The sequence below is a fragment of the Leptopilina heterotoma genome, unplaced genomic scaffold, assembly GCF_015476425.1.
Source record: "Leptopilina heterotoma isolate Lh14 unplaced genomic scaffold, ASM1547642v1 Lhet_417, whole genome shotgun sequence".
Classification (NCBI taxonomy): Eukaryota; Metazoa; Arthropoda; class Insecta; order Hymenoptera; family Figitidae; genus Leptopilina; species Leptopilina heterotoma.
Genome location: NW_025111076.1, coordinates 345,891 through 371,837, shown reverse-complemented (window position 1 = coordinate 371,837; position 25,947 = coordinate 345,891). Strand labels below are relative to the sequence as shown.

The window sequence follows — 25,947 nt, the reverse complement described above, 5'->3', positions numbered from 1 at the left end:
AAACAGGAAATACTAATGATAATGAGTCATCAATAAAAAATTCCAAAACTCTGAGTCATCAACCCCTATTTTGCGAAAAACAAAGAAATTATGTGTCATCGTTAAAAAATGCACCCTGTAAAAAACAAAAACAGGAAATACCAATCATTATGAGTCATCAATAAAAAAATCCAAAACTATGAGTCATCAACCTCTATTTTGCAAAAAACAAAGAAATTATGTGTCATCGTTAAAGAATGCACCATGTAAAAAACAAAAACAGGAAATAGCAATGATAATGAGTCATCAATCCCATTTTGCGAAAAACAAAGAAATTATGTGTCTTCGTTAAAAAATGCACCCAAAAAATAGGAAATACCATTAAAAAATTCCAAAATTCTGAGTCATCAACCCCTATGGAAAATTCAAGGATTGTTTTATAATATGAAGTTATAATTCCAAGAAATTTGATAAATTCCAAGAATCACGATCTCAATATCCCCCCCCAAATTCTTGGAAGTATGACGTCATATCCAGCTCAGCATAACAGTCTGAATATCCCCCCCCCCTAATGGTTTGAGTCTTGGCTAAGTGGTTTGAGTCTGGGCTAAAGTGTCGGTAACATGTCGGTGCAGGGATTTTGAGTTAGAACGCTCCCTGCCTATCTACTTATGTGTTTTTAAAAAACTTTTATCTAAATTTTTTTTAGATTTTTGAAAAAGTTGAAGTCAAAAGACAAAAATGAGAAAATTTGATAAATTTTTTATTTCTTTCTCACTCTACAACTCAAAAACTAGTTAACGAAATGACTTCAAAGACGTCTTATTTTACGCAAAATTTAATCAGCTTTCTAACCGTATTTAAGTTTTTTATCTCCTTTTATATACAATATATTTGGTCTCTACTTTCTAGAAGGTGCATAATAATACACTGGATTAAATAGCTTGTAAAGCTGAAATGATGTGAACAAAGGTAAACTGCTTTCTGTCGATAATAATGTAATTACGTTCAATAGAAGCAGACAAACTTCATATAGAATTTTAATAAAGCAAAGATAAATATCACTTCATTGAAAATAAACTGCACCAATTTTTTGTTTATTTTATTTCATAAAAAAAATTTTACAATAAACATTTTTATTTCAACAAAAATATTTAATGGATTATATATTGTATACGGAAGTGATGGCCTATTTGATAATGAACGACATACAACCAGAAAGTGCCTACATAATTTGGCGTCACGCCAAAGACGACTAGTTGCTTTTCGTACGTTAAGTTCACCTGTCTTCAATGACGTGACCTTTTGCATAGATTTATAATGCCCAGCATTTTCTTTAACATTTTTTTTAATAAATAGACTGGTTTATTTATAATTTATAATTGGAATATTCTTTTAAAACAATGGTAATATTTCAGGGAAATATTCCAAACATATTGAAGTAGTATTAAATTGTTTGAATTATGGTCATTTTTAGATTAAATTTCAGAAGATTTGATATTAGATTTTCTAAAATTTTAGTTCTTGTAGAAAAATAAATTACAATAAAGTATCCGATGTTTGGAATATTGAAGGAATATTCCATTGGGATATTGTAATTAAAATATATATTAGAAATATTTCATTGAAATATTATAGAAACATTCCAAATTGAATATTATTTTTTAAAATTTACGTTTTCAGCTAAAAAATTAAAAGGGGAGATTTCAAGCATTTTTCCAACAACTAATTATAACTATATACACTACTGTCCACGAGTATCAGGACGATTACAAGCGACTCTATCAAAAAACATGCCATCACTTTTTCAATCATATCTCGTAAATAAAAGGAGGATTTTTTGAGTTGTAGAGTGAGAAAGTAATAAAACAAATTATCAAATTTTCTCATTTTTGTCTCTTGACTTCAACTTTTTCAAAAATCTAGAAAAATTTAGATAAAATTTTTCTAAAAACACAGAAATCTTCGTTAGAATTTCAGCTTAAAAATAAGCCTTCGAAAATTAAAAAGGGTTCATCCGTTTTCGATATATCATTAAAAATGTGAAGCAGTGTTTCGACCGATTGCTGCATTGAAATTCAACTATGACGACTCGATTCTGGCTTCGCGCGGCAGCGAAAGAGAGAAAACAGGAACGAATTTTTGCTAGAGAATAATAAATAATGATGTTTCACGAGTAATATAAAGAAACTCAAAAGTTCATCGTTCCCCCGCATAAATTTGTTCCTGTTTTCTCTCTCATTCGCTGCCGCGCGAAGCCACAATCGAGTCGTCACAGTTGAATCTCAATGGACCAATCGGTCGAAACACGGCTTCACATTTTTAATGATATATCAAAGACTGATTAACCTTTTTTAATTTTCGAAGACTTACTTTAAAGCTGAAATTCTAACGAAGATTTCTGTGTTTTTAGAAAAATTTTATCTAAATTTTTCTAGATTTTTGAAAAAGTTGAAGTCAAGAGACAAAAATGAGAAAATTTGATAATTTTTTTTATTTCTTTCTCACTCTACAACTCAAAAAATAATTAACGAAATGACTTCAAAGACGGCTTACTTTACGCAGAATTTAATCAGCTTTCTAACCGTATTTAAGTTTTTTTTATACCTCCTTTTATTTCCGAGATATGATTGAAAAAGTGATGGCATGTTTTTTTATAGAGTCAAATGTAATCGTCTTGATACTTTTGGACGGTAGTGTACATTTATTAATTATCATCCCCAACAGCACAGAATATTCCATCAATATTTGATGGATATCAGGGGTACGATTTTGTAATTTCACTTTGACTTTCACTTCGATTTTGACTTTTATTTTTACTCTGACTTTGACTCTGACGATGCCTTTAATTTTGATTTTTACTTTGAAAGCCAAAGAAAAAATAAAAGCCATAGTCAATGTCAAAGTCTTCCTATTGACAATTTAGAAAAAAATTGACCTCATTATCTTTTACCAAAAAAAAGTTCTGCGATTTCAAAGAAAAAATGTTAAAAAATTTATAGGTTATTGTATATCTATATACAATATATATGTTATAGTTAAAGTCCGAAAATCAGGTAATGTGCACATTAACTAGTTAATCTGCGGATTACCTGATCAAATCCGTTAAAGTTCGATAGAAAATTTTTTTTTCGAACATTAACTAGTTAATGTCCAGATTAACTATAGTTAATGCGAACATTACCGAGTTTACTTTCGATGAAGTGCGAAATAGTATATTAAGCAACAAGGGCATAAAGGCAGCCATTTGTTTACGGTGATTTTTGTGACACGAGTGGAGGTCGAGGGCGCCGTAGGCGCCCCGAGACCTCCACTCGTGTCACAAAAATCATCGTAAACAAATTGGCTGCCTTTATTCCCGTGTTACTTACGATATTTTTTATTCCTAATGCACAAAAGTGGCGATTTCAGATAGCAGACGACAGGGAGTAAAAGTCATTCACTTGTTCGACTTGTATGAAAATGGCGGCCTTTTTTTTACCTTGGGCAAAAAAAAAGCATGGGACCAGCTGTTTTTTTGCCCTTGGGGAAAAAAGTCGCCATTTTCATACGGTCGAACAAATGAATGACTTTACTCCCTGTCGTCAGCTATCTAAAAGCGCCATTTTTGTGCATGTGGGATAAAAAAATGATTTAACTGAAATAAAACATGAATTATTATTGCTTCAGAGTAAAATTACTTTATTGAATAACAAATGTACAATATTGGAACTTTTTTAAAAATAAACTTATTACTTATATATTAAATAATTAATATTAATTATAATTAATATAATAATTAATATCATTATTCAAATTGTTATTCAATTTTATTACTTTTTTTAAAAATAAACTTATTACTTATATTATTGCAAGATAAAGACTGGTGGCATTTGGAGTTACAAAAATTAAAAAAAAATTATATAATAATTATTAATATAATTATTAATAATTATACGATTTTAACATAATAAATTATTTATTTAATTAATTTAAAATTAAAAAAATATAGGTATATATAATAATTATTAATTATAAAATTTTAACATAATAAATTATTTATTTAATTAATTAATAATTATTAATTATTTTTTAATTAATTATTTAAAAAATATCAGGCAGAGAAATATTTACTTTTGGCCTCTAAAAACCAATATGCCTATTTTTTTACTTGTAAAGTTTGCATATTATTTTTAAACATATTGCAGTAAGTTCGTACATAAAAACTAAACATTTTTCTCTTTGGAACTCCATCTCTATAACTAATTGTTTCTGAGATATTCCATTTGCAATAACTGCACACTGTAACAACCGCACCTAGTCTCCCCTACTTACTTTGTCTCTTTCTAAATTGATAGACAGAGTCTCGAATTTCACGAAATCGAGATCTTTTCGCACTTTAACGGTTTGATTCTCGTTAATGTTAGCATTACCTAGTTAATGTCCGAATTTCTCACTTTAACTGTGAATCTTAGGGAATCCGCAGATTAACTAGTTAATCTCTACATTAACCCCCCTGCACACTTTATTTTTGAAGATAAAATGTTGTAAGTATACTCAAAACTTGCGTAAGAAAGTCAAGTTTTTGATGCCGTCTGGCGAATTTTATTTTCATTTAGGGGTTGGGCAGTATGTCCAAAAAATCGCCCAAACTACCCTAAAAATATGGCCAATTGAGTGAATAACAAAGAAAAATAAAGTAATCTTTCTTGTAACAGAGAAAAACATTTTATTTATGTAGTTTTAACACTTTACCCTCAAAATCATAAAAACCACCCCTACAAATCACCCCCTAAACATAGGTTTAAAAAAGTTCCAATTATACTTTAAAAAATTGGTTAAAAAAAATAAATAACATTTATGAGGCTCGTGACTTAATCAGAATATATTTTAATCAAACTTACCCCCATAAAAATAATAACCAATAAACAAAAATCATCCCCTGTACATTATTTGGTCAATTTTGTAATTATTCTCATGAACATAAACATAACATTTTTTTTATACATTCTATAAGTTATGAAATTTTCTCACAATATATTATGTTTAAACTAAAACTAATATTAATAAAAACAACCACTAAAAATCATCCCCTTATCATAATTTTCACAAAATTCCAATTATTCTTAAATAAATTGTGTACAAAAAATTTAAATACGGTTTCTGAGGTCTAAAATATTTGTTCTGAATATATTTCAATCAAATTCACACCATTAAAAATAATGACCAATGAACAAAAATCATCCTCTGTACATTAGTTGCCCAATTTGGTAATTATTCTCCTGATCATCGTATTTAAATTTTTTGTACACAATTTATTTAAGAATAATTGGAAATTTGTGAAAATTATGTTTAGGGGATGATTTTTAGGGGTTGTTTTTATTAATATTAATTTTAGTTTAAACATTATATATTGTGAGAAAATTCCATAACTTATAGAATGTATAAAAAAATGTTATGTCTATGTTCATGAGAATTATTACAAAATTGCGCAACTAATGTACAGGGGATGATTTTTGTTCATTGGTCATTATTTTTATTGGTGTGAATTTAATTGAAATATATTCAGAACAAATATTCTAGACCTCAGAAACCGTATTTAAATTTTTTGTACACAATTTATTTAAGAATAATTGGAAATTTGTAAAAATTATGATTAGGGGATGATTTTTAGAAGTTGTTTTTATTAATATTAGTTTTAGTTTAAACATAATTTATTGAGAGAAAATTCCATAGCTTATAGAATGTATAAAAAAATGTCATGTCTATGATCAAGAGAATTATTACCAAATTGCGCAACTAATGTACAGGGGATGATTTTTGTTCATTGGTCATTATTTTTAATGGTGTGAATTTGATTGAAATATATTCAGAACAAATATTTTAGACCTCAGAAACCGTATTTAAATTTGTTGTACACAATTTATTTAAGAATAATTGGAAAATTGTGAAAATTATGATTAGAGGATGATTTTTAGGGGTTGTTTTTATTAATATTAGTTTGAGATTAAACATAATATATTGTGAGAAAATCCCATAACTTGTAGAATCTATAAAAAAAAGTTATGTCTAATGTTTATGAGAATTATTACCAAATAAATTGACCAAATAATGTACAGGGGATGATTTTTGTTCATTGGTAATTATTTTTATGGGGGTAAATTTGATTAAAATATATTCAGAACAAATTCTGGACCTCAGAGACCGTATTTAAATTTTTTGTACACAATTTATTTAAGAATAATTGGAAATTTGTAAAAATTATGATTAGGGGATGATTTTTAGAAGTTGTTTTTATTAATATTAGTTTTAGTTTAAACATAATTTATTGAGAGAAAATTCCATAGCTTATAGAATTTTTAAAAAAAATGTTATGTTTATGTTCATGAGAATAATTACCAAATTGACCAAATAATGTACAGGGGATGATTTTTCTTTATCGGTAATTATTTTTATAGGGGTAAATTTCATTAAAATGTATTCTGATTAAATTACGAGCCTCATAAATGTTATTTATTTTTTTTAACCAATTTTTTAAAGAAAAATTGGAACTTTTTAAAACCTATGTTTAGGGGGTAATTTTTAGGGGTGGTTTTTATTATTTTGAGGGTACAGTGTTAAAGCTACATAAATAAAATGTTTTTCTCTGTTACAAGAAATATATATATCTAATATATATGTTAGGCTCAAAAGCCGAAAACGGCCAATGGCCGGAAAAAACAGCCAAACCTAGTTTTGGCAAGTGCAGTTTTGCCAAAACTAGGTTTGGACGTTTCACTTCGGCCATTGGCCGTTTTAAATTGACAAAACTAGTTTTGGCAATTTAAATTTGGCCAAAACTAGTTTTGTCAATTTGACTTTTGCCAAAACTAGTTTTGTCAATTTGTCATTTGCCAAAACTAGTTTTGTCAATTTGATATTTGGCAAAACTAGGTGAGGCATTTCAAATTGTGAGAAATTGAAGGAAATAAAGAATAGAAAAAGAAAGACCGCCGTATAATTAGGAAATTTGTTTAGAATTAGCACTACAAACCTAGGTTTGGCTGTTTTTTCCGGCCATTGGCCGTTTTCGGCTTTTGAGCCTAACATATATATATATATATATATATATATATATATATATATATATATATATATTGAATGCAACTAAAAAAAGTTTCACTATTTTTTTAGTTGCATTCAAGAGAACAACAAAGCACAGTTTCACTATTTTTTTAGTTGCATTCAAGAGAACAACAAAGCACAGTTTCATCAAAATCCCATACTACACGGAAAAGTTTTCGGGCGAGCTGCGTTCTCCGCGCGTAGAGAAGGTTTCCTAAAAGAGAGAAGGCATATCGCCTTGTAAATGGGTGAGCTTCTCTCTCTACTGGGAACGCTGCTCACCCAGTGTTGGACGAGCTGCGCTGAAAGTCAGTGGTAGATACACGACTGGTAGAGCAGCTCGTCCAATGCTGGCCTGCTGCGCTATCTTTTTGCGACTATTGCTCTCTAAATCTGAATCAGCGATAAGTATGCCACTATTTCAATTAGCGTATATACGCTGTGAATTAGTGAAATTTCACTAAATAATCAGTGAAACTTCACTGATTAATTAGCGCATATACGCTGTTTTAAAATAGTGGCATACTTATCGCTGAGAATCAGTGAAATTTCGCTGATTCAGATTTAGAGAGTGCTGCACTAAAGTGAAGTTGCGCAGCGTTACTAGAGCAAATAGAGTTGCTAACCCCAAAACTTTTCCGTGTAGAAGGAAATTTCCATGATCACTTACCATGGAATTGCTCAAGCTTCCTATGGGATATTTCTATAATATTACAATGAAATATTCCTTTTTATATTATATTTACAATAATCCAATGGAAGATTCCTGCGTTATTTGAAAGGAATATTTTAAAGCTCTGACATTCTAATATTCCTAAAATGTGGATGAAATATTCCAAAAAATATTGCCAATGTTTTAATGGAATATTGCAGAAATGTGAATGAAATATTCCGTGTTATTGAGGTATAGTGTTATTGATAATATACTAATCGTAATCAATTTCTACCCCATTTAATTTAAATAAATTATTTATCAATTTACATTGAACTCTCTAAATCTGAATTAGTAGAATACTACTAAGAAATAGTAAAATTTGACTAATTTTTAGTAGTTTTCATGGGCGACTTTTGCCCTTTTCAATTAGTAGAATATTATATCGTTATTAATAAAACAGTTCTACTAATTGTTAGTAGAAATCTACTAATCAATTAGTAAAATTCACTATTTGTTAGTAATATATTACTAAATCATTTGGTGGAAGACTTTTCACCATTTCATTAGTAACTTTTTACTAATTCAGATTTAGAGAGAACTAAAGTACCCGAGTCGAACTTTTAGACCTGCTTACCTCCTGGTAAGTATAATTTAACCCTAACCTGCACCTAACAAACCCTTGGTGTTTTTTTCCTCCTGCGTAAGTTCTATTTAACTCTGACAACTCCTTTTTAAGTCCTAATTGAACCTTAAACCCTGTATTGCTTCTACCACATTTTTACGCAATAGGAAATGTTACGCGCGGTACAAGATATTCAACTTATTATTGTTTTGCAAATTACAAAATTTTTTATTTTGAAAATTTCACGAAAGAATTCAATTATTTTCTAAAATTTTAATAAATCCTTCGAAAAAATTCAATTATTTTTAAAAATAGTAAAATTCTTCCGAAGAATTCAATTAATTTTATAAATAGTAAAATTCTTTGCAGGGATTCAATTATTTTCAAAACAATTTTAATTGAATTCCTTAGATGAATTCAAATATTTTAAAATATTTTCATAAATTGCAATTATTTTCTTAAACTTTAATAAATTCTTCGAAATAATTCAACTATTTTTATAAATACTAAAACTCTTTGCAAGAATTAAATAATTATTAACCCAATTAAAATAAAATTAAACGAAAGAATTTAATTATTTTCAAAAATTCCCATAAAATTTAGTTTCAACAAGAATTTAAAATTTTTAAAAAACAATTTAATTATTCTCAAAATATTTTAAAAAAATTCTATATAAGAATTAAATTACTAGCTCAATACAATTTTTGAATATATTCGTCAAAAGAATTAAAATAATTCTATTATTTTCGAAAAGTAATTAAAATTCTTATGATGAATTCAATTATTTTAAATATACTTAATTTTAATAAAATTCTTTAAAGAAATTCAATTATTTTCGAAACAACTTTAATTGAATTTTTCGAAAAAATTTCATGATTTTTAAATATTTCTATAAAATTCTTCATAAACAATTTAATTATTTCTTAAAATTTTAATAAATTCTTCGCAAGAAATCACTTATTTTCAATACAATTTTAATAAAATTCTTCTTCATAAAATTCAATTGCTTTCGAAATTTTCAATTAAAATTATTGAAGAAACTTTATAAGTTTAAAAAAAAATTCAAAGAAATTTTTCAAAAAAATTTAATTAGGATTTTTAAAAATATTAATAAAATTCTTTGCGAGAATTTAGTTATTTTTCTAAATAAAGAAATTCTTTGAAGGAATATTCTATTATTATCAAATTTTTTTAAAAAATTCTTTGCAACAATTCGAAGATTTTCAATACATTAATTTTAAAATTGAAAATATTTGAAAAGAAAAATTAAAAAAAGATTAAGTAACCAAAATGTAAACAACAATTAAATTCAAACTGCGAATAGGTTACCGAAACATGTACTTTTTTATTATTAATTTATAAATAAGGGAAGTGTTCCGGTTGTGGGCACCCTTTTGATTTTGCCTCATAACATTTGTCCATGTGCATATTATACAAATATATGTGTACGAATTTAAAGCTAGAGGTCTAAGGTGACTGTCAGTGAAGGAATTAAATTGACTCCTTTAAATAAAAAAGTTTTATTAGAAATTTAGTGAAATGGGAATTTTTTGACAAAAAAAATTTTGTACCCGGTTGTGGGCACCCTTGAAAAATCCGCTAAAAATGGAAAAATATTAAAGGAAACCAACACAAATAAAGAAGAAATGAAAGTTTCTTTATTTTAAGAAAATTTGCCGGGATAAAGAACAAAAATGATGACACGTTTTCACACTATGCTCATCGCTAACAAAAGCATAATGCTTCATGTGAAGTAGCTAGTACGCATACCATACCGCACTTCTAATGCACTGAACGACTATATTCATCGCATTTAATGGAGTTTGCGGCTGTCACTTTCCTTGGCAGAAAGTTTAGATAGATGAGACAGTAGTCCTCATCATTGTCAGATGGTAGAGCCTCCTTAACATAAAGGTGCCCACAACCGGGAATGACAGTCATTTTTTAAAAAGACCAACACATTTTGTGATGCAGGATTTTGGTTAAACACGAAGGTAAATCACAAAATATAATGACAACACTGCAAAAAAAAATTAAACCCTTCTTTTCTGAACGAATCTACACCCATATGTTGCTCTTCGAAAACAATACAAAATTACTTTTTTATTTATTTAATGCAAATTTTCTTTATTATGCTCACAGCTATTACACAAATGCATATATTTGTTTCGTTATCAATACGAAAAGTCCGTATTGTCAACGAACACGACTTGCAATACTTAGATCAGTAAAGTCTGCTTGCCGTCGAAGTTTACGTAGGGGTGCCCACAACCGGAGGGTGCCCACAACCGGCGCACTTCCCCTATTATTTTTAACTGAAATGTTTTGACATTTTTTTTAAATAATAAAAATATTAATTTATGAATGTTTAATGGTTATTATTATTAAACAATTTATTTATTTGCTGTAGTGTATTAGTGTCAATTAATGCTTTATTGAATCACTCAACAAGTCACTGAAAATAGAGCGTCTGTGTTCAGTTAGGTTCCGTAGCATAGTGGTTAGGGCGTTAGTTTCGTAGTCCGTAGTTCGTAGGTCGTAGGTTCAAGTCTCGCGTGCGTTAGATTTTATTTATTTCATAGGTTTGCGTTTATTCCGATTTTTCTGTATTGTATAGGTATAAGTATGCAATTTAATGATTATATACACCGTTAAATAATTTAATTAACAAATATTAAATTAAAATTTTTTTTTATATATAAATGGATATGTATTAATCCCCACATATATACTAACATTATTTATGAATTCGCTATTGGTCACGATTAAATAAAAAAAAAAAAGTAAAAATCATTAAATAATAATGCCATTTATTAATAATTAAAGTTATTATAAAAATTAGTTAAAAATGATCTCAAATATGCTATGAGCAGTTTTTCCAGGGTTTTTGGAGAGGAAAGAATTCTGTAAGTAAGGGTCAAGCAGTATTTAATAAGGTTCTAGGAACACCTGCTTTCCCCCTTTTACCATCTAAATTTGTCGCTAACCAGGGGTTTGCAGGAGGTAATCAGAGTTATCTTGCAATGCAAATAAACTCTGCTTTCATCCTATTACATCCTTACAAACTCTCAGTTTTAAGGAGGTAAGCAGGTCTAAAAGTTCGACTCGGGTAGTTGTAAATTTAAAAAGTTTTAAAAGGTTTTTTTTAATTGAAACTGTTTTATTCTAATATAAGAGCCACTGATTCAAATATTATTATTTTACTAATTAAATAGTTAATAATATCTAATTATATTACTTAAATTTACTTTTAGTTTAGGTCAAAATAATTGAAATTTTTGGTAACTAATTCAATTAGTGAAATTTGACTATTTTTGTTTTTGTTTATTTATACTAATAATTAGTTATTTTTAACTAATTCAGAATTAGAGAGTAGATGACAAATGTAGGTCAACAAACAATAGAAAATTAAAGATAGAAGAGAGTGAGGCAAGATGGGGTACCGGCCTTATTTAACAAACCAATCGCGATTGTATTTTGTATTTTACATAATACTGCACCGAGACGATAGTTTCTTATTTACAAAACCTAAAAGCCATGAGAACAAATCTTTTATCTGTTGTACTAAAAAAACTGTTTTCGACGCTTTTTTCTCTTTTTTTAGTAGGTGTTTATTATTTAATAATAACATTTAATGAACTATATAAAATTTTTTCTAACTGGCAAGGGTTACAGAAGAAAGGAAGCATATGTTTTTTTTCTTTATTGAATCGTAAATTGTAGTAATTAATCGTTTTATTCAATTTCGTTCTGTCTGCGGCCAATGGGATCACTGCAGTTGTGCTGGTGTCGATGACGAAGATGAAACCTTTACTTGTAAAATTTGTCAACAGAAATAGGTTTCCTTTTTAGTACCCCATCTTACTCCTTAGGGTACCTTATCTTGCCCGCTGGTGGGGCAAGATGGGGAGATTTGCAATTATCTCCATATTATTAATTTTATGCTTTTTTAAGAAACAGATGGCCTTTGTACGCCTTTATTACGAAAGACTGATTCCCAAAGATGGTTATTAAATACACTGAAGAAAAGTGCTGTTGAATCAAATAGCTCCATGCTATTGAATTTCCCGTCATTGATTCAATGACACATTTATTAATCGAAAAGTATATTGCTTAAAACGAAAAAATGAAACTGTTTAAATTAAAAGTACGGTACTGTAGAATTAATGATATTGTGCAAATTGTTTCTATAGTTCATCTATATATAGCAACAGAATAATTTATTGCTTCTTTGACATTATTCATTTGAAGCATCTAATAGATAAATTTGAAGAAAATGCGTGTAAATTTAAATCAAATGAAAAATTGTTTGCTCCAAAGAAGCGCGCTCTGAAAACGAAAGCATGTGCTTTCGTTTCAATGAGTGGTGCTATTGCGGACTGCCTATAGCATATGCTATAAAAATAAGAACACTATGTATTTGAGACATTGACAGGTACTAAATTTATTGAAATACTTACCCACATATATTTATATGTTTATTAAACCTGTCGTTTTTGAGATTCCAATATAAAAAAGTATTATTTAAATTCTTTTAATTAATTAATGACTAGTTAAATATAAATTCCCTATATAAATTTCCTTATATACGCGAAAAATCTCGAGCACGGTATTTAACCACAAAGTAAGTGCCCAATGTTGAGAAGCGGATTATTTCATTGCAGCGCGGCGGTTCTCGTCTATCACGGAAGTTAAGCGTCGTTGGTCGCGGTTGCTAAGTGGATGGGTGACCGCTTGGGAATAGCCGCATTTTTCTGACTAAAAAAGATAAGTGTGTTTGAATGTGTATGTGTGTGTGTTTAGCCGTTGGAAAAAATGAAAAAAAATAATAAAAATGTGTATGTTTGTGTGTAAAATTGAAAAAAAGATGTGTATAAGAAGTGTTGTGTTAAAGGTGTGAGAATTAATTATAGTATATAAAAAACATGTGAACAAAAATTCCCTTTTTTCAATTTATCGTTGGTATATATTTAACCACATAAAAGAATTGAATTAACAGTATGGTGTTATTCAATCGATAGCAACAACTAAAAAAATTAAAAGTACAATTTTTTGAATCATAAAAATGATGCTTTTAAATTTAAAAGTTATAGTCATTGACTCAAAAGCATATACTGTTAAATTAAAAAATTTTGTTTATTGATTCAAAAGGATTCACCTTCGAATTAACATAGTATGCTGTCAATTTGAGAAATATGCTTTTGTTTCAAAGAAAGTGATACTATCGAATCATTAGAATCGGTGCTTTCAAAACAACAGCATATACGTTAGGCAGCCCGTTATGACACTATTCAATGAATCAAACCCATATGTCATTGATTCAACAGCATTTTTTCTCCGTGTAAAATAATAAAATATATATTCGATAATTTTCGTTTTTTTGCGCTTTAAACCTTAAGTACTCCGTCTTGCCCCACTCTCCCCTAATAAGAACATAAATGCAGTTTTATAAAAGTATAAAAAGAAAAATTAAAAACTTAAATTCTAGATAGAGATAGAGTTAACGGAAGTAAATTATATTTTAAAGAAAATATCAAGTCAACAAAGACGAAAAATATAACATTATTTTTCTTCCTATTTTAGGAGCTTGAGCTAAGGATAGAGACGCAAAAGCAAACGCTGCAAGCTCGGGACGAAAGCATCAAGAAGCTCCTCGAAATGCTGCAAAACAAGGGAATGGGTAAGCTTCTGATCTTTATTCACTTTTCAATATTCGTTTATAAATGTATAAACATAGTTTTTTTCAATGTGCCTCTATTATCACTATGTACATATAAAATAACAGTATGTATAGTATTACAAACAGAATACTGGAAAAGGCTTCGTCCATATATTACGTAACGCTTTTTGGGGGAGGGGGGGGGGGTCAAGCTATTTGTTACGATAAGCCAAAAAAATGGCGCTAATATATGTAACAGTGTGTGACATGGGGGAAGAGGGGGTAAAATTTTTCAAAAATTAGCGTTAAGTAATATATGGACGAAGCCAAACCTCTCGATAAAGGGGTTCTTTATTCGGATACATAAAGGAATTATTCTAACATTTTTTGTATAATGAATTATAAATATAGGGGAGAGTGGGGCAAACCGGACCCCCTAACGGTTTTCCCAGAGATACATATACTTTATCTTTTATTGTTTAGTTGCTGTGTTAACTTTAATAAAATTTGCAAACGGTCTGGTTTGCCCCACCCCCTGGGGTAAACTGGACCGTTTGGTTTTTTATTTATAATATTGCATTTACATAATCTACAATAATAAAAAACATAAAGAATAATGTAAACAATGGTTGTAGTAATGAAAATAATAATACGGGATTGAATTTTAATTAATTAAATATTTTTTTTAATAAAAAAATAAAAATGTTTGAAATTATCAGAGAAACAATATTAAAGGGTCCAATTCTCATTGGAAGACAATTATTTTTCATTGTAAGTAAATATTTTAATGAAAGAAACATTTTATTTAAAAATAATTTTTATGAAACTTTAATTCAATGGAAATATCCTATGGCCGGTTTGCCCCACCGAAAACGGTCCGGTTTGCCCCATAGGCCCATTTTGAGAATAAATGTTTGTCAAAAAGAAACGCTTTGCAAATTCATCAAAGTTTTTGGTGGTAAATATTCCTGAGGTGTGTACCTTCAAAACCTAAGACCTAATATTTGGAAAAATTACACAATTTTCTCAGAATTTCCTTAAGAAAAAATTCGTAAAAGTGTAGAAAAAAACTATAAAAAAACTTTTGCTCCCTTCGTCGCACTAACGCAAGCTAAAACTGTCAGATTGAAAAAATAAGGTATACTAAACATGGTTGTTTTAAATTTGTAAAAAACACTTTTTCCAATTTCGCCATTTCGGAAATATTGAGAGGGGTCCGGTTTACCCACCGGTCCGGTTTGCCCCACTCTCCCCTAATTATGTTCAACAACTAAATGTATAATGTGAATCTGTTTCTATACGATCAAGTCTAGCAATTTTTCAATAATTAATAAGATCTAGACTTCAATTAATGTTGGGAATAAATAATTCTTCATCAGAATTAACGTCAATAGTAATAATTTATTACATTACAATAAGAAAATTAGAGGAAAAAAGTCAACTGTATAAATAATTGATAATCTAATTCCTTTTATTTGACAATCGATATATGCCGTTATGTTAGTCATTATTTAATGTCAACTAGTCAGATTAATAAAATTTATAAATTAATAAAATATAGTAACACTTTAATTAAAAAATAATAATACAGTGGTATAAAAAATAATTTTTGTTCAGAAAAAATTATTTGACGTTTAATCAGAAATAATTTCTTTATATTATAAAAAAGAATAATAAGATAATAAAAAATAAAAATAATGATAACACAGGCACACAAAAAAATAAAAAAGTCAAAACCCAGAGGTTACACCCCCCTTTCCCCATGTTTTTGGGGTCGCTGAAACCGAATATGACCATGAAAATTTTTTTCCATCGGCCATTTTCCCGCTACCACCCCCTTACACCTGCTCCCGGGGGTTGGAATTTCAGTTTTTAAAAAAGTGGAGTAGGGTGTCAATTCCTATGTTTTTTGGGTCGCTAAAACCAAAAAAGACTACCAAAAACAAATTCTTCCCTCCATTAACCCCCTACAACCCTCTTAACACCCGAAAGGTGGGTGGTCGAAATTCGAATTTTCACGAAAAGTCGATTACGATGTCTAAACCTACGTTTTTTGGGTCGCTGAAACCAAAAAAGATTCCCTAAATCAAATCCTTTCCACCCCGATCCCCTACAACCCCCTGTAATAATTTTTTTCAAATAAAACGAACCGATTTTTGGGAGATTGAAAATTAAATATTAATTATCAAAAATTATTGCAGGGGGTTGTAGGATGTTGAGGGTGGAAAGGAAAGATTTTGGTAGTCTTTTTTGGTTTCGGCGACCCAAAAAACGTAGGTTTAGACACCGTAATCGACTTTTCGTGAAAATTCTAATTTCGACCCCCCACCTATCGGGTGTTAAGGGGGTTGTAGGGGATTAAGGGAGGGAAGAATTTGTTTTTGGTAGTCCTTTTTGGTTTTAGCGACCCAAAAAACATAGGAATAGACACCCTACTCCACTTTTTTTTAAACTGAAATTCCAGCCCCCGGGAGCAGGTGTAAGGGGGTGGTAGCGGGAAAATGGCCGATGAAAAAAAATTTTCATGGTCTTATTCGGTTTCAGCGACCCCAAAAACATGGGGATAGGGGGGTGTGACCTCTGGGTTTTGACTTTTTTATTTTTTTTGTGTGCCTGTGTAATTTACCCACTAATACAATACAAAAAAGGATTAGTGCCAATAATAATGTAATAAATGAATCAATAAATAATAACAGTAGAAACAATAAACTAAGTAATAAAATTTTCCCTAAAAACATGGAATATTTCATTCACATTCCTCGATTATTCCATTAAAATATTGGAAACATTCCATCTATATTTTAGAAGTATTAAAATATACCAATATATTGTCCTTTTGTGGTCGTTTTTATTTTCAATAATTTAATATCAAAGGACGTTACAAATTATTAATATTCAATAAATTATATATTATATTATAATATGTAATAGGAATATTTGGGAAGTATGAATAATCTCTAGAAATCATTAGTTAGAATTTTTAAATGATTGAATTTCATTTATTCGAATTTTCTTTTCGCAGAATTTCAATTTTTCGAATTTTTGTGTAATCGATTTTAATTTAACCCGAATATTCACATTAACAGAATTATAAATACTCGAATTTTTATTTATGAGAATTTTTATTTACAAGAACTCATCTTTTACATTATTTCTACTTAGTCTAATTTTGAAAAGACAGAATTTCCATTTCGGCGAATTTTCATTTGTCCAATTGTTTATTTTCATGAATTATCATTTGACAGAATTTTTAAAAGAACGAATATTCATTTGTGCGAATTTGCAAATGGCCGACATAACAACATGCCGAAAGATTTCGGCGCCAGTTTCAAAACTGACCAATTAGAAAATATTAAGAAAATTGTGATTGGTCAGTTTTGAAACTGGCGCCAAAATCTTTCGGCATGTTGTTATGTCATCCATTTGCAAATTCGCACAAATGAATATTCGTTCTTTTAAGAATTCTGTCAAATGATAATTCATGAAAATAAACATTTGGACAAATGAAGATTCGCCGAAATGGAAATTCTGTCTTTTCAAAATTAGACTAAGTAGAAATAATGTAAAAGAAGAGTTCTTATAAATAAAAATTAGTATAAATAAGAATTCATTTTAACCCCTTGGCTGTCAACGAGATTTCCACTGTTTGGGCCAAAAGTGTGTTAAAAAAATTTTTAATGGATTTTTATGAAACTTGGTATCCTAAGGTTTCTAGGGTCGCTGATTACGAATCTGACATCAGTTTTTTGAAATTCAAAATGGCGGATCCAAGATGGCGGAAATTTTTTCAAAATTCGTCGAATTTGCTTGAAACTTGTTACTCGGGGGTTTTAAGGGTCGCTGGTTACGAATCTAACATTAGTTTGCCAAAATTCAAAATGACGGATCCAATATGGCGGACAACGAAATAAAAAATTGATCAGATTGGCTTGAAACTGGATACTTGGGGATTTTCAGGGTCGCTGATTACGAATCTGAAATCAGTTTTTCAAAATTCAAAATATCTGGTTCAATATCGCGGAAAATTTTTTAAAATTTATTGAATTTGTTTGAAACTTGTTAATCTGACATTAGTATGATAATTTTTGGTGAAATCAAATTTTGTTAAATACCCTGAAAAACTAATGTCACATTCGTAATCAGCGACCCTTAAAACCTCCGAGTAACAAGTTTCAAGAAAATTCGACGAATTTTGAAAAAAAAAATTCCGCCATCTTGGATCCGCCATTTTGAATTTCGAAAAACTGATGTCAGATTCGTAATCAGCGACCCCAAAAACCCCCGAGTATTACGTTCCAAGTCAATCTGATCAATTTTTTTATTTTGTTGTCGGCCATATTGGATCCGCTATTTTAAATTTTGGAAAACAAATGTCATATTCGTAATCAGCGACCTCGAAAACCCCCGAGTAACCGGTTTCAGGAACATTTAAGAAGTTTTTAATCACCTTTTTTAAGTTGTGCATATATGCGTCATGAACCCGAGTCGAACTTTTAGACCTGCTTACCTCCTTAAAACTGAGGGTTTGTAAGGATGTAATAGGATGAAAGCAGAGTTTATTTGCATTGCAAGTTAACTCTGATTACCTCCTGCAAACCCCTGGTTAGCGACAAATTTAGATGGTAAAAGGGGGAAAGCAGGTGTTCCTAGAACCTTATTAAATACTGCTTGACCCTTACTTACAAAATTCTTTCCTCTCCAAAAACCCTGGAAAAACTGCTTATAGCATATTTGAGATCATTTTTAACTAATTTTTATAATAACTTTAATTATTAATAAATGGCATTATTATTTAATGATTTTTACTTTTTTTTTTAATTTAATCGTGACCAATAGCGAATTCATAAATAATGTTAGTATATATGTGGGGATTAATACATATCCATTTATATATAAAAAAAAATTTTTATTTAATATTTGTTAATTAAATTATTTAACGGTGTATATAATCATTAAATTGCATACTTATACCTATACAATACAGAAAAATCGGAATAAACGCAAACCTACGAAATAAATAAAATTTAACGCACGCGAGACTTGAACCTACGACCTACGAACTACGGACTACGAAACTAACGCCCTAACCACTATGCTACGGAACCTAACTGAACACAGACGCTCTATATTCAGTGACTTGTTGAGTGATTTAATTAAGCATTAATTGACACTAATACACTACAGCAAATAAATAAATTGTTTAATAATAATAACCTTTAAACATTCATAAATTAATATTTTTATTATTTAAAAAAAATGTCAAAACTTTTCATTTAAAAATAATATTTATAAATTAATAATAAAAAAGTACATGTTTCGGTAACCTATTCGCAGTTTGAATTTAATTGTTGTTTACATTTTGGTTACTTAATCTTTTTTTAATTTTTCTTTTCAAATATTTTTAATTTTAAAATTAATGTATTGAAAATCTTCGAATTGTTGCAAAGAATTTTTTAAAAAAATTTGATAATAATAGAATATCCCTTCAAAGAATTTCTTTATTTAGAAAAATAACTAAATTCTCGCAAAGAATTTTATTAATATTTTTAAAAATCCTAATTAAATTTTTTTGAAAAATTTATTTGAATTTTTTTTTAAACTTATAAAGTTTCTTCAATAATTTTAATTGAAAATTTCGAAAGCAATTGAATTTTATGAAGAAGAATTTTATTAAAATTGTATTGAAAATAAGTGATTTCTTGCGAAGAATTTATTAAAATTTTAAGAAATAATTAAATTGTTTATGAAGAATTTTATAGAAATATTTAAAAATCATGAAATTTTTTCGAAAAATTCAATTAAAGTTGTTTCGAAAATAATTGAATTTCTTTAAAGAATTTTATTAAAATTAAGTATATTCAAAATAATTGAATTCATCATAAGAATTTTAATTACTTTTCGAAAATAATAGAATTATTTCAATTCTTTTGACGAATATATTCAAAAATTGTATTGAGCTAGTAATTTAATTCTTATATAGAATTTTTTTTAAATATTTTGAGAATAATTAAATTGTTTTTCAAAAATTTTAAATTCTTGTTGAAACTAAATTTTATGGAAATTTTTGAAAATAATTAAATTCTTTCGTTTAATTTTATTTTAATTGGGTTAATAATTATTTAATTCTTGCAAAGAGTTTTAGTATTTATAAAAATAGTTGAATTATTTCGAACAATTTATTAAAGTTTAAGAAAATAATTGCAATTTATAAAAATATTTTAAAATATTTGAATTCATCTAAGGAATTCAATTAAAATTGTTTTGAAAATAATTGAATTCCTGCAAAGAATTTTACTATTTATAAAATTAATTGAATTCTTTGGAAGAATTTTACTATTTATAAAAATAATTGAATTTTTTCGAAGGATTTATTAAAATTTTAGAAAATAATTGAATTCTTTCGTGAAATTTTCAAAATGAAAAATTTTGTAATTTGCAAAACAATAATAAGTTGAATATCTTGTACCGCGAGGAACATTTCCTATTGCGTAAGAATGTGGTAAAAGCAATACAGGGTTTAAGGTTCAATTAGGACTTAAAAAGGAGTTGTCAGAGTCAAATAGAACTTACGCAGGAGGAAAAAAACACCAAGGGTTTGTTAGGTGCAGGTTAGGGTTAAATTATACTTACCAGGAGGTAAGCAGGTCTAAAAGTTCGACTCGGGAACACTTTTGGCCAGTTTAGTTTTGCGCATAATATATGCGTCAGCGACAGTCAACGGGTTAACGGAAATTGTGTTAAATGATAATTCTCATAAATAAAAATTCAAGTATTTATAATTCTGTTAATGTAAATATTCGGGTCAATTTAAAATCGATTAAGGAGGATGGTGACTCAAATAAAAATGTTAAGAATTTTTTAAAATTTGGAAAAACTCGTTGTTAAGAATGTCTAAATTATAGAACAATTTTTTAAAAAATTTTTTACTGTCCCGTTTTTGTGAATTTAATTGTTGAAATTGCATGTTTTTATATGGGCTCTTATGGGGAGTGTTATGTGAAGTGCACTATTTTGATAATAACTTGTGTGAAAAAGTTAAACTTTTTTTAAAAATCATACTCTTTTAAAGTTTAATACTTTTGGAATAATTTAAAAAAAATAATTGAGTAAACCGATTGTCCTGATTTTTAGAAATAACATTAAAACTGACGTAAAAGATTTTACTAAAACCTCTTAGATTTTCTAACCTCTCTAACATAATACACAGAAACGTGGCAACGTCGCAATATAATCATATACGAATGAAATCTTATTCAGTGTTACCAACACTGTTTCTAGCATGCATATGAAATGCGCTGTTGTCACGATCTCCATGCTCATAAAATTTTTTTAAGAAATTTTTTTTACGTAATTAAATAATTATTTTTAAAAATATTTTTTGAAAATAATGAATTGGAATTATTAAAAATACTATTTTTTATGTCTAATATATTAAGTATTGCATATTTCACTTATAAAATATATATTAAAACAGTTGGTAATTGCAGTTTTAATCCCATATAAAAGCATGTGAATTCTCCTCTCGCCGCCTGCCCCGAAAAGACAGTCACCATCCTCCTTAAACAAAAATTCGAAAAAATGAAATTCTGCTAAAAGAAAATTCTAATAAATGAAATTCAATCATTTAAAACTTCTAACTAATGATTTCTAGAGATTATTCATGCGTCCCGAATATTTCATGGAATTATTATGTGAATATTACAATGAAATATTACTTTTTGGATTTAAAACTTTTTCAGATCAAAATAACTTGATAATTTATTTAAATACGCTTAGCAAAAATTGATTAGAATTTATTGAAACCAATAATATTATAAAAATTACTTTTATAAAATTTTATTGGAATATTTGCACAATATTTTAATGTTCAGGTACTTCATTAAAAATGTTTTTTCTAGACAACAACACTGAAAAACAATTTTATTTAACGTTTTACAATTTTTATACATATTTTTCTTAAAAAATCAAAAAAATATGTTTTTGAGTCAATTTACCTGCGTAGAAAATAACAGGGAATATAAATGTGAAATTTTAGAGGTATGTTGTCTAGTTATTTAAATAAAGAATCGAATGATTTTTGGCTTTTTAAAATCGGTTCGGTAGATTTCGAGGAAAGTGTTTTCCCATTTTCAAAAATGTGTTTTCGAGAAAATCGAGTTTAAAGTTTTCATTAAATTAATAAATAGTGAAAATTAACGATCACTCCGAGTCAAGGAAAATAAAAATAAAAGAAATTCAATTCTTTTTACGTTTCGGCAGCACAGCTGTCCTCTTCAGAACGAAAAGACGAAAATTAGAAAATTAAAATTATAAATTAAGATAGGCACATCTTTGTCGCTACGATTACAATATGACACTGAGTGTCATATTGAGTGTCATATTGTAATCGTAGCGACAAAGATGTGCCTATCTTAATTTATAATTTTAATTTTCTAATTTTCGTCTTTTCGTTCTGAAGAGGACAGCTGTGCTGCCGAAACGTAAAAAGAATTGAATTTCTTTTATTTTTATTTTCCTTGACTCGGAGTGATCGTTAATTTCCACTATTTATTAAAATACGACTGAGTGATACACGAAAAAAATTTCGGGCGCGCAGCATTACCTACGCGTACGATTGCAATGCTAAATGAAAGAACGCCGATGTTCTAAGAGTGAGATATCTGCGTTCTCATTGTGGGAGCTGAGGAGTCCCACAGAGATAAAGTGGAACTACCAAAGGCAGAGCCCAGAGCCCTCTGCATGTGGTGTAGAACAGCTTTTCTGTATACGTAATATATATACTTGTCTAAAGTATATTCTTTCTCAGCTGTGGGACTCTGAGGCTCCCACTCGTGAGAGCGATTAGTTCCCACTCTTGTTCTCCTTATGCACCAGGGATAAGGTAGAACAGCATTACCATAGGTAATACGGATGCGCGCCCGAAATTTTTTCCGTGATAGGATCATCTCTACTCTTTTCATAAAATTATTGCAGTGAGTTATTTTTGACTTTTACATACTAAAAATAGTAATCTCATATTTAGAGGAAAAATCCTCTTTTAATTTCCTCTCAATTTTTTCACTCAAAACAAATGCCACACGGAGAAACTTTGTATACTAGTTTCTTTTAATTCCACCATGTGTTTTTAGTAAATTGACTACTAAAGTGGGGAAAAACTGCGACGGTATCAATATTTTGTAGTCTGACTTTAAACACAGAAAAAGAGTTTGAAAATTTAGTAGTCAGTTGATCAACATTTAAAATTCACGATTTCCCTAAAAAAACAATGTCGAATATCAGTGACAGGTATAATACAGAATGCCGCCACTCATAACCAATGAGTAACGAAGAAATCTATTTTACCTATGTCGATTGATAACTTAATTTTAACGCAACCTAATTAATTCCCTAACATACAGATAAAGTAACGCAACGACGGAACGCATATACAATTCATATCGAGAAAATAAGTCAGTGTTCTTACCCCAGTAGCACGTAATATTACAGCAATATTGAGAACATTTCCTTAACATTACCAATATTGCCTCAATGTTGCTGGAATGTTCCCAACATTACGTGCTACTGGGCTATATACTAATCCAACAATTGTATTTCCACTTGGGAGAAAATTTGTATACATATGGGGGATTTCACGGGAAGTGATCCGGCCTCATGCGTTTACACGTCATACTTTGATGACTTGTAGTTTGCTTTAAGAAAATGATGAAAATTAGATAAAATATGTTTTGGAAAGGGGTTTTCGTGTACTTTTAAATAAAGATGTTAGTTTTTTAAAAAAAAAATTTTTTGACCTTGAAAATTAAAAATTAAAATTTAATTTTCATTTTTTTGTACAATCGGTATTTTTTTTATATTTTTTTTTATTTGGAATGAAAGCTGAGCTCTTTTCCTATCAAAAACATATCTGCCCAAAATGGGACTAGAATTATTAATACTAGTTAATTAATTTTACAAAAATATTAAATTTTAATTTTTAATTTTCAAGGTCAAATAATTTTTTTTTTAAACTAAAATATTTATTAAAAAGAACACGAAAAGCCCTTTCCAAAACATATTTTATTAAATTCACATCTTTTTTTTAAGCAAACTACAAGTTATCAAAGTTTGACGTGTAAACGCATGAGTCCTGTACAACATGTGATACAAGCCTCATGCGTTTACACGTCAAACTTTGATAACTTGTAGATTGTTTAAAAAAATATGTGAATTTAATAAAATATGTTTTGGAAAGGGCTTTTCGTCTACTTTTTAATGGCGATGTTAGTTTTTAAAAGAAAAATTTTTTTGACCTTGAAAATTAAAAATTAAAATTTAATTTTTTTGTAAAATTGAATTGGGAATTTCGAAAAGGGCTCAACTCGGATTTTTTTTAAATTTCACTTTTTTGTATTTTTCGCATTATTATATATTCATTGACGTTTTCTTAAAAGGAAAATTTCATCTGAGACACTTTTAACAGAGAAAAATGTATTAAACTGTGTTTTCTTTTGACTTTTAACCTAAGATTGTTTGCTTTCTAACCTATTGCTGAATTGTTTTTGAGCTCAAGAAAAAGGTATTACATTTTGAAATTAAATAAAAAAATAATTGAATTGATTCTTGATAGTAAAATATTTAATTAATACAGTTTTATGATTAAAAAGATTGAATTTTTTTCATGAATTTCGAAAAGGGCTCAACTCTGACAAATATAATATCAATTTTCTCCAACCCACTTTAATTTAAGACAATTATTTTATCATTTTCTCAGACAAAATAGCATCTAATTACTATGAAAAAAAACTGGACTCTTTTAATTAAAGCTGTTTGAAATAAAACGTTTTTTGTCTCTCCTGTAAAATTTAAAAAAACCGAGTTGAGCCCTTTTCGAAATTCGCAATTTATTAATTAACTAGTATTAATAATTCTAGTCCCATTTTGGGCAGATATGTTTTTGATAGGAAAAGAGCTCAGCTTTCATTCTAAATAAAAAAAAATTTTTTAAAAAATACAGATTGTACAAAAAAATGAAAATTAAATTTTAATTTTTAATTTTCAAGGTCAAAAAATTTTTTTTTAAAAAACTAACATCTTTATTTAAAAGTATACGAAAACCCCTTTCCAAAACATATTTGATCTAATTTTCATCTTTTTCTTAAAGCAAACTACAAGTCATCAAAGTATGACGTGTAAACGCATGAGGCCGGATCACTTCCCGTGAAATCCCCCATATGTTAAATGCCGTTTTAAACAATATTTGTTTGTTATACGATAAAATCAATTAATTACTTAAAAGAATTAATTATGATGAACAATTAAATATTTGATAAAAATAAATATTTAGTTACTTCAAAAAAATTATTTTATTGATACAAATAAATATTTATTTAAATTAAGAACAATGCATTATTAAATCAAATAATTTTCATAATTGATTTAAAACAATATTTATTAGATCCAATTATTCCATTTATTTGTCTTAAGTAATGGGTATTTGGTACAAATAAATATATAAAAGTTTGTTTGATGTTTTGTCCCATATAATAAATTTAATAATATAATTCGAAATAAAAGGAATTTATCAATCTTCCAAGTCAAAAAAATAAAAAACAACTTTTAACGTTTTGACAGCTCAGCTGTCCTCTTCAAAAACGAAAGTAAGAGTTGTTAAATAGCTTGCGATCAACACAACGATTACAAATCAATAAAATAAAATAAATACATTCCTTTTATTTCCAATTATATAATTTTTACCAAGTGATAAATTCTTTTAAATATATAAATTTAATAATAGTTTAGTAATTGGCATTTTTTTAGAACATGAAATGTGTATACAACATTTATGTTTCGAAACCGGTACCGGTCTCCTCATCAAAATTTATTTAAAAATCTATAAAATAATTATTATTTATTTACTCTCTCCCTACACATGCCGTAAGGTTCGAGGACCAATTCCTTACATTTCATCTT

General features: G+C 28.3%; 1 protein-coding gene across 2 annotated transcripts in view; it reads left to right on the top strand.

Annotated features, from left to right (window-relative positions):
- LOC122506404 (ELKS/Rab6-interacting/CAST family member 1-like) overlaps nt 1-25,947 on the top strand; it is a 436,083-nt gene that overhangs the window by 265,547 nt on the left and 144,589 nt on the right. For both annotated transcript variants that reach the window (XM_043618552.1, XM_043618551.1), the window contains exon 3: nt 13,923-14,019. In XM_043618552.1, coding sequence (XP_043474487.1) covers nt 13,923-14,019 — 97 coding nt within the window. The remainder of the gene's footprint in view (nt 1-13,922; nt 14,020-25,947) is intronic.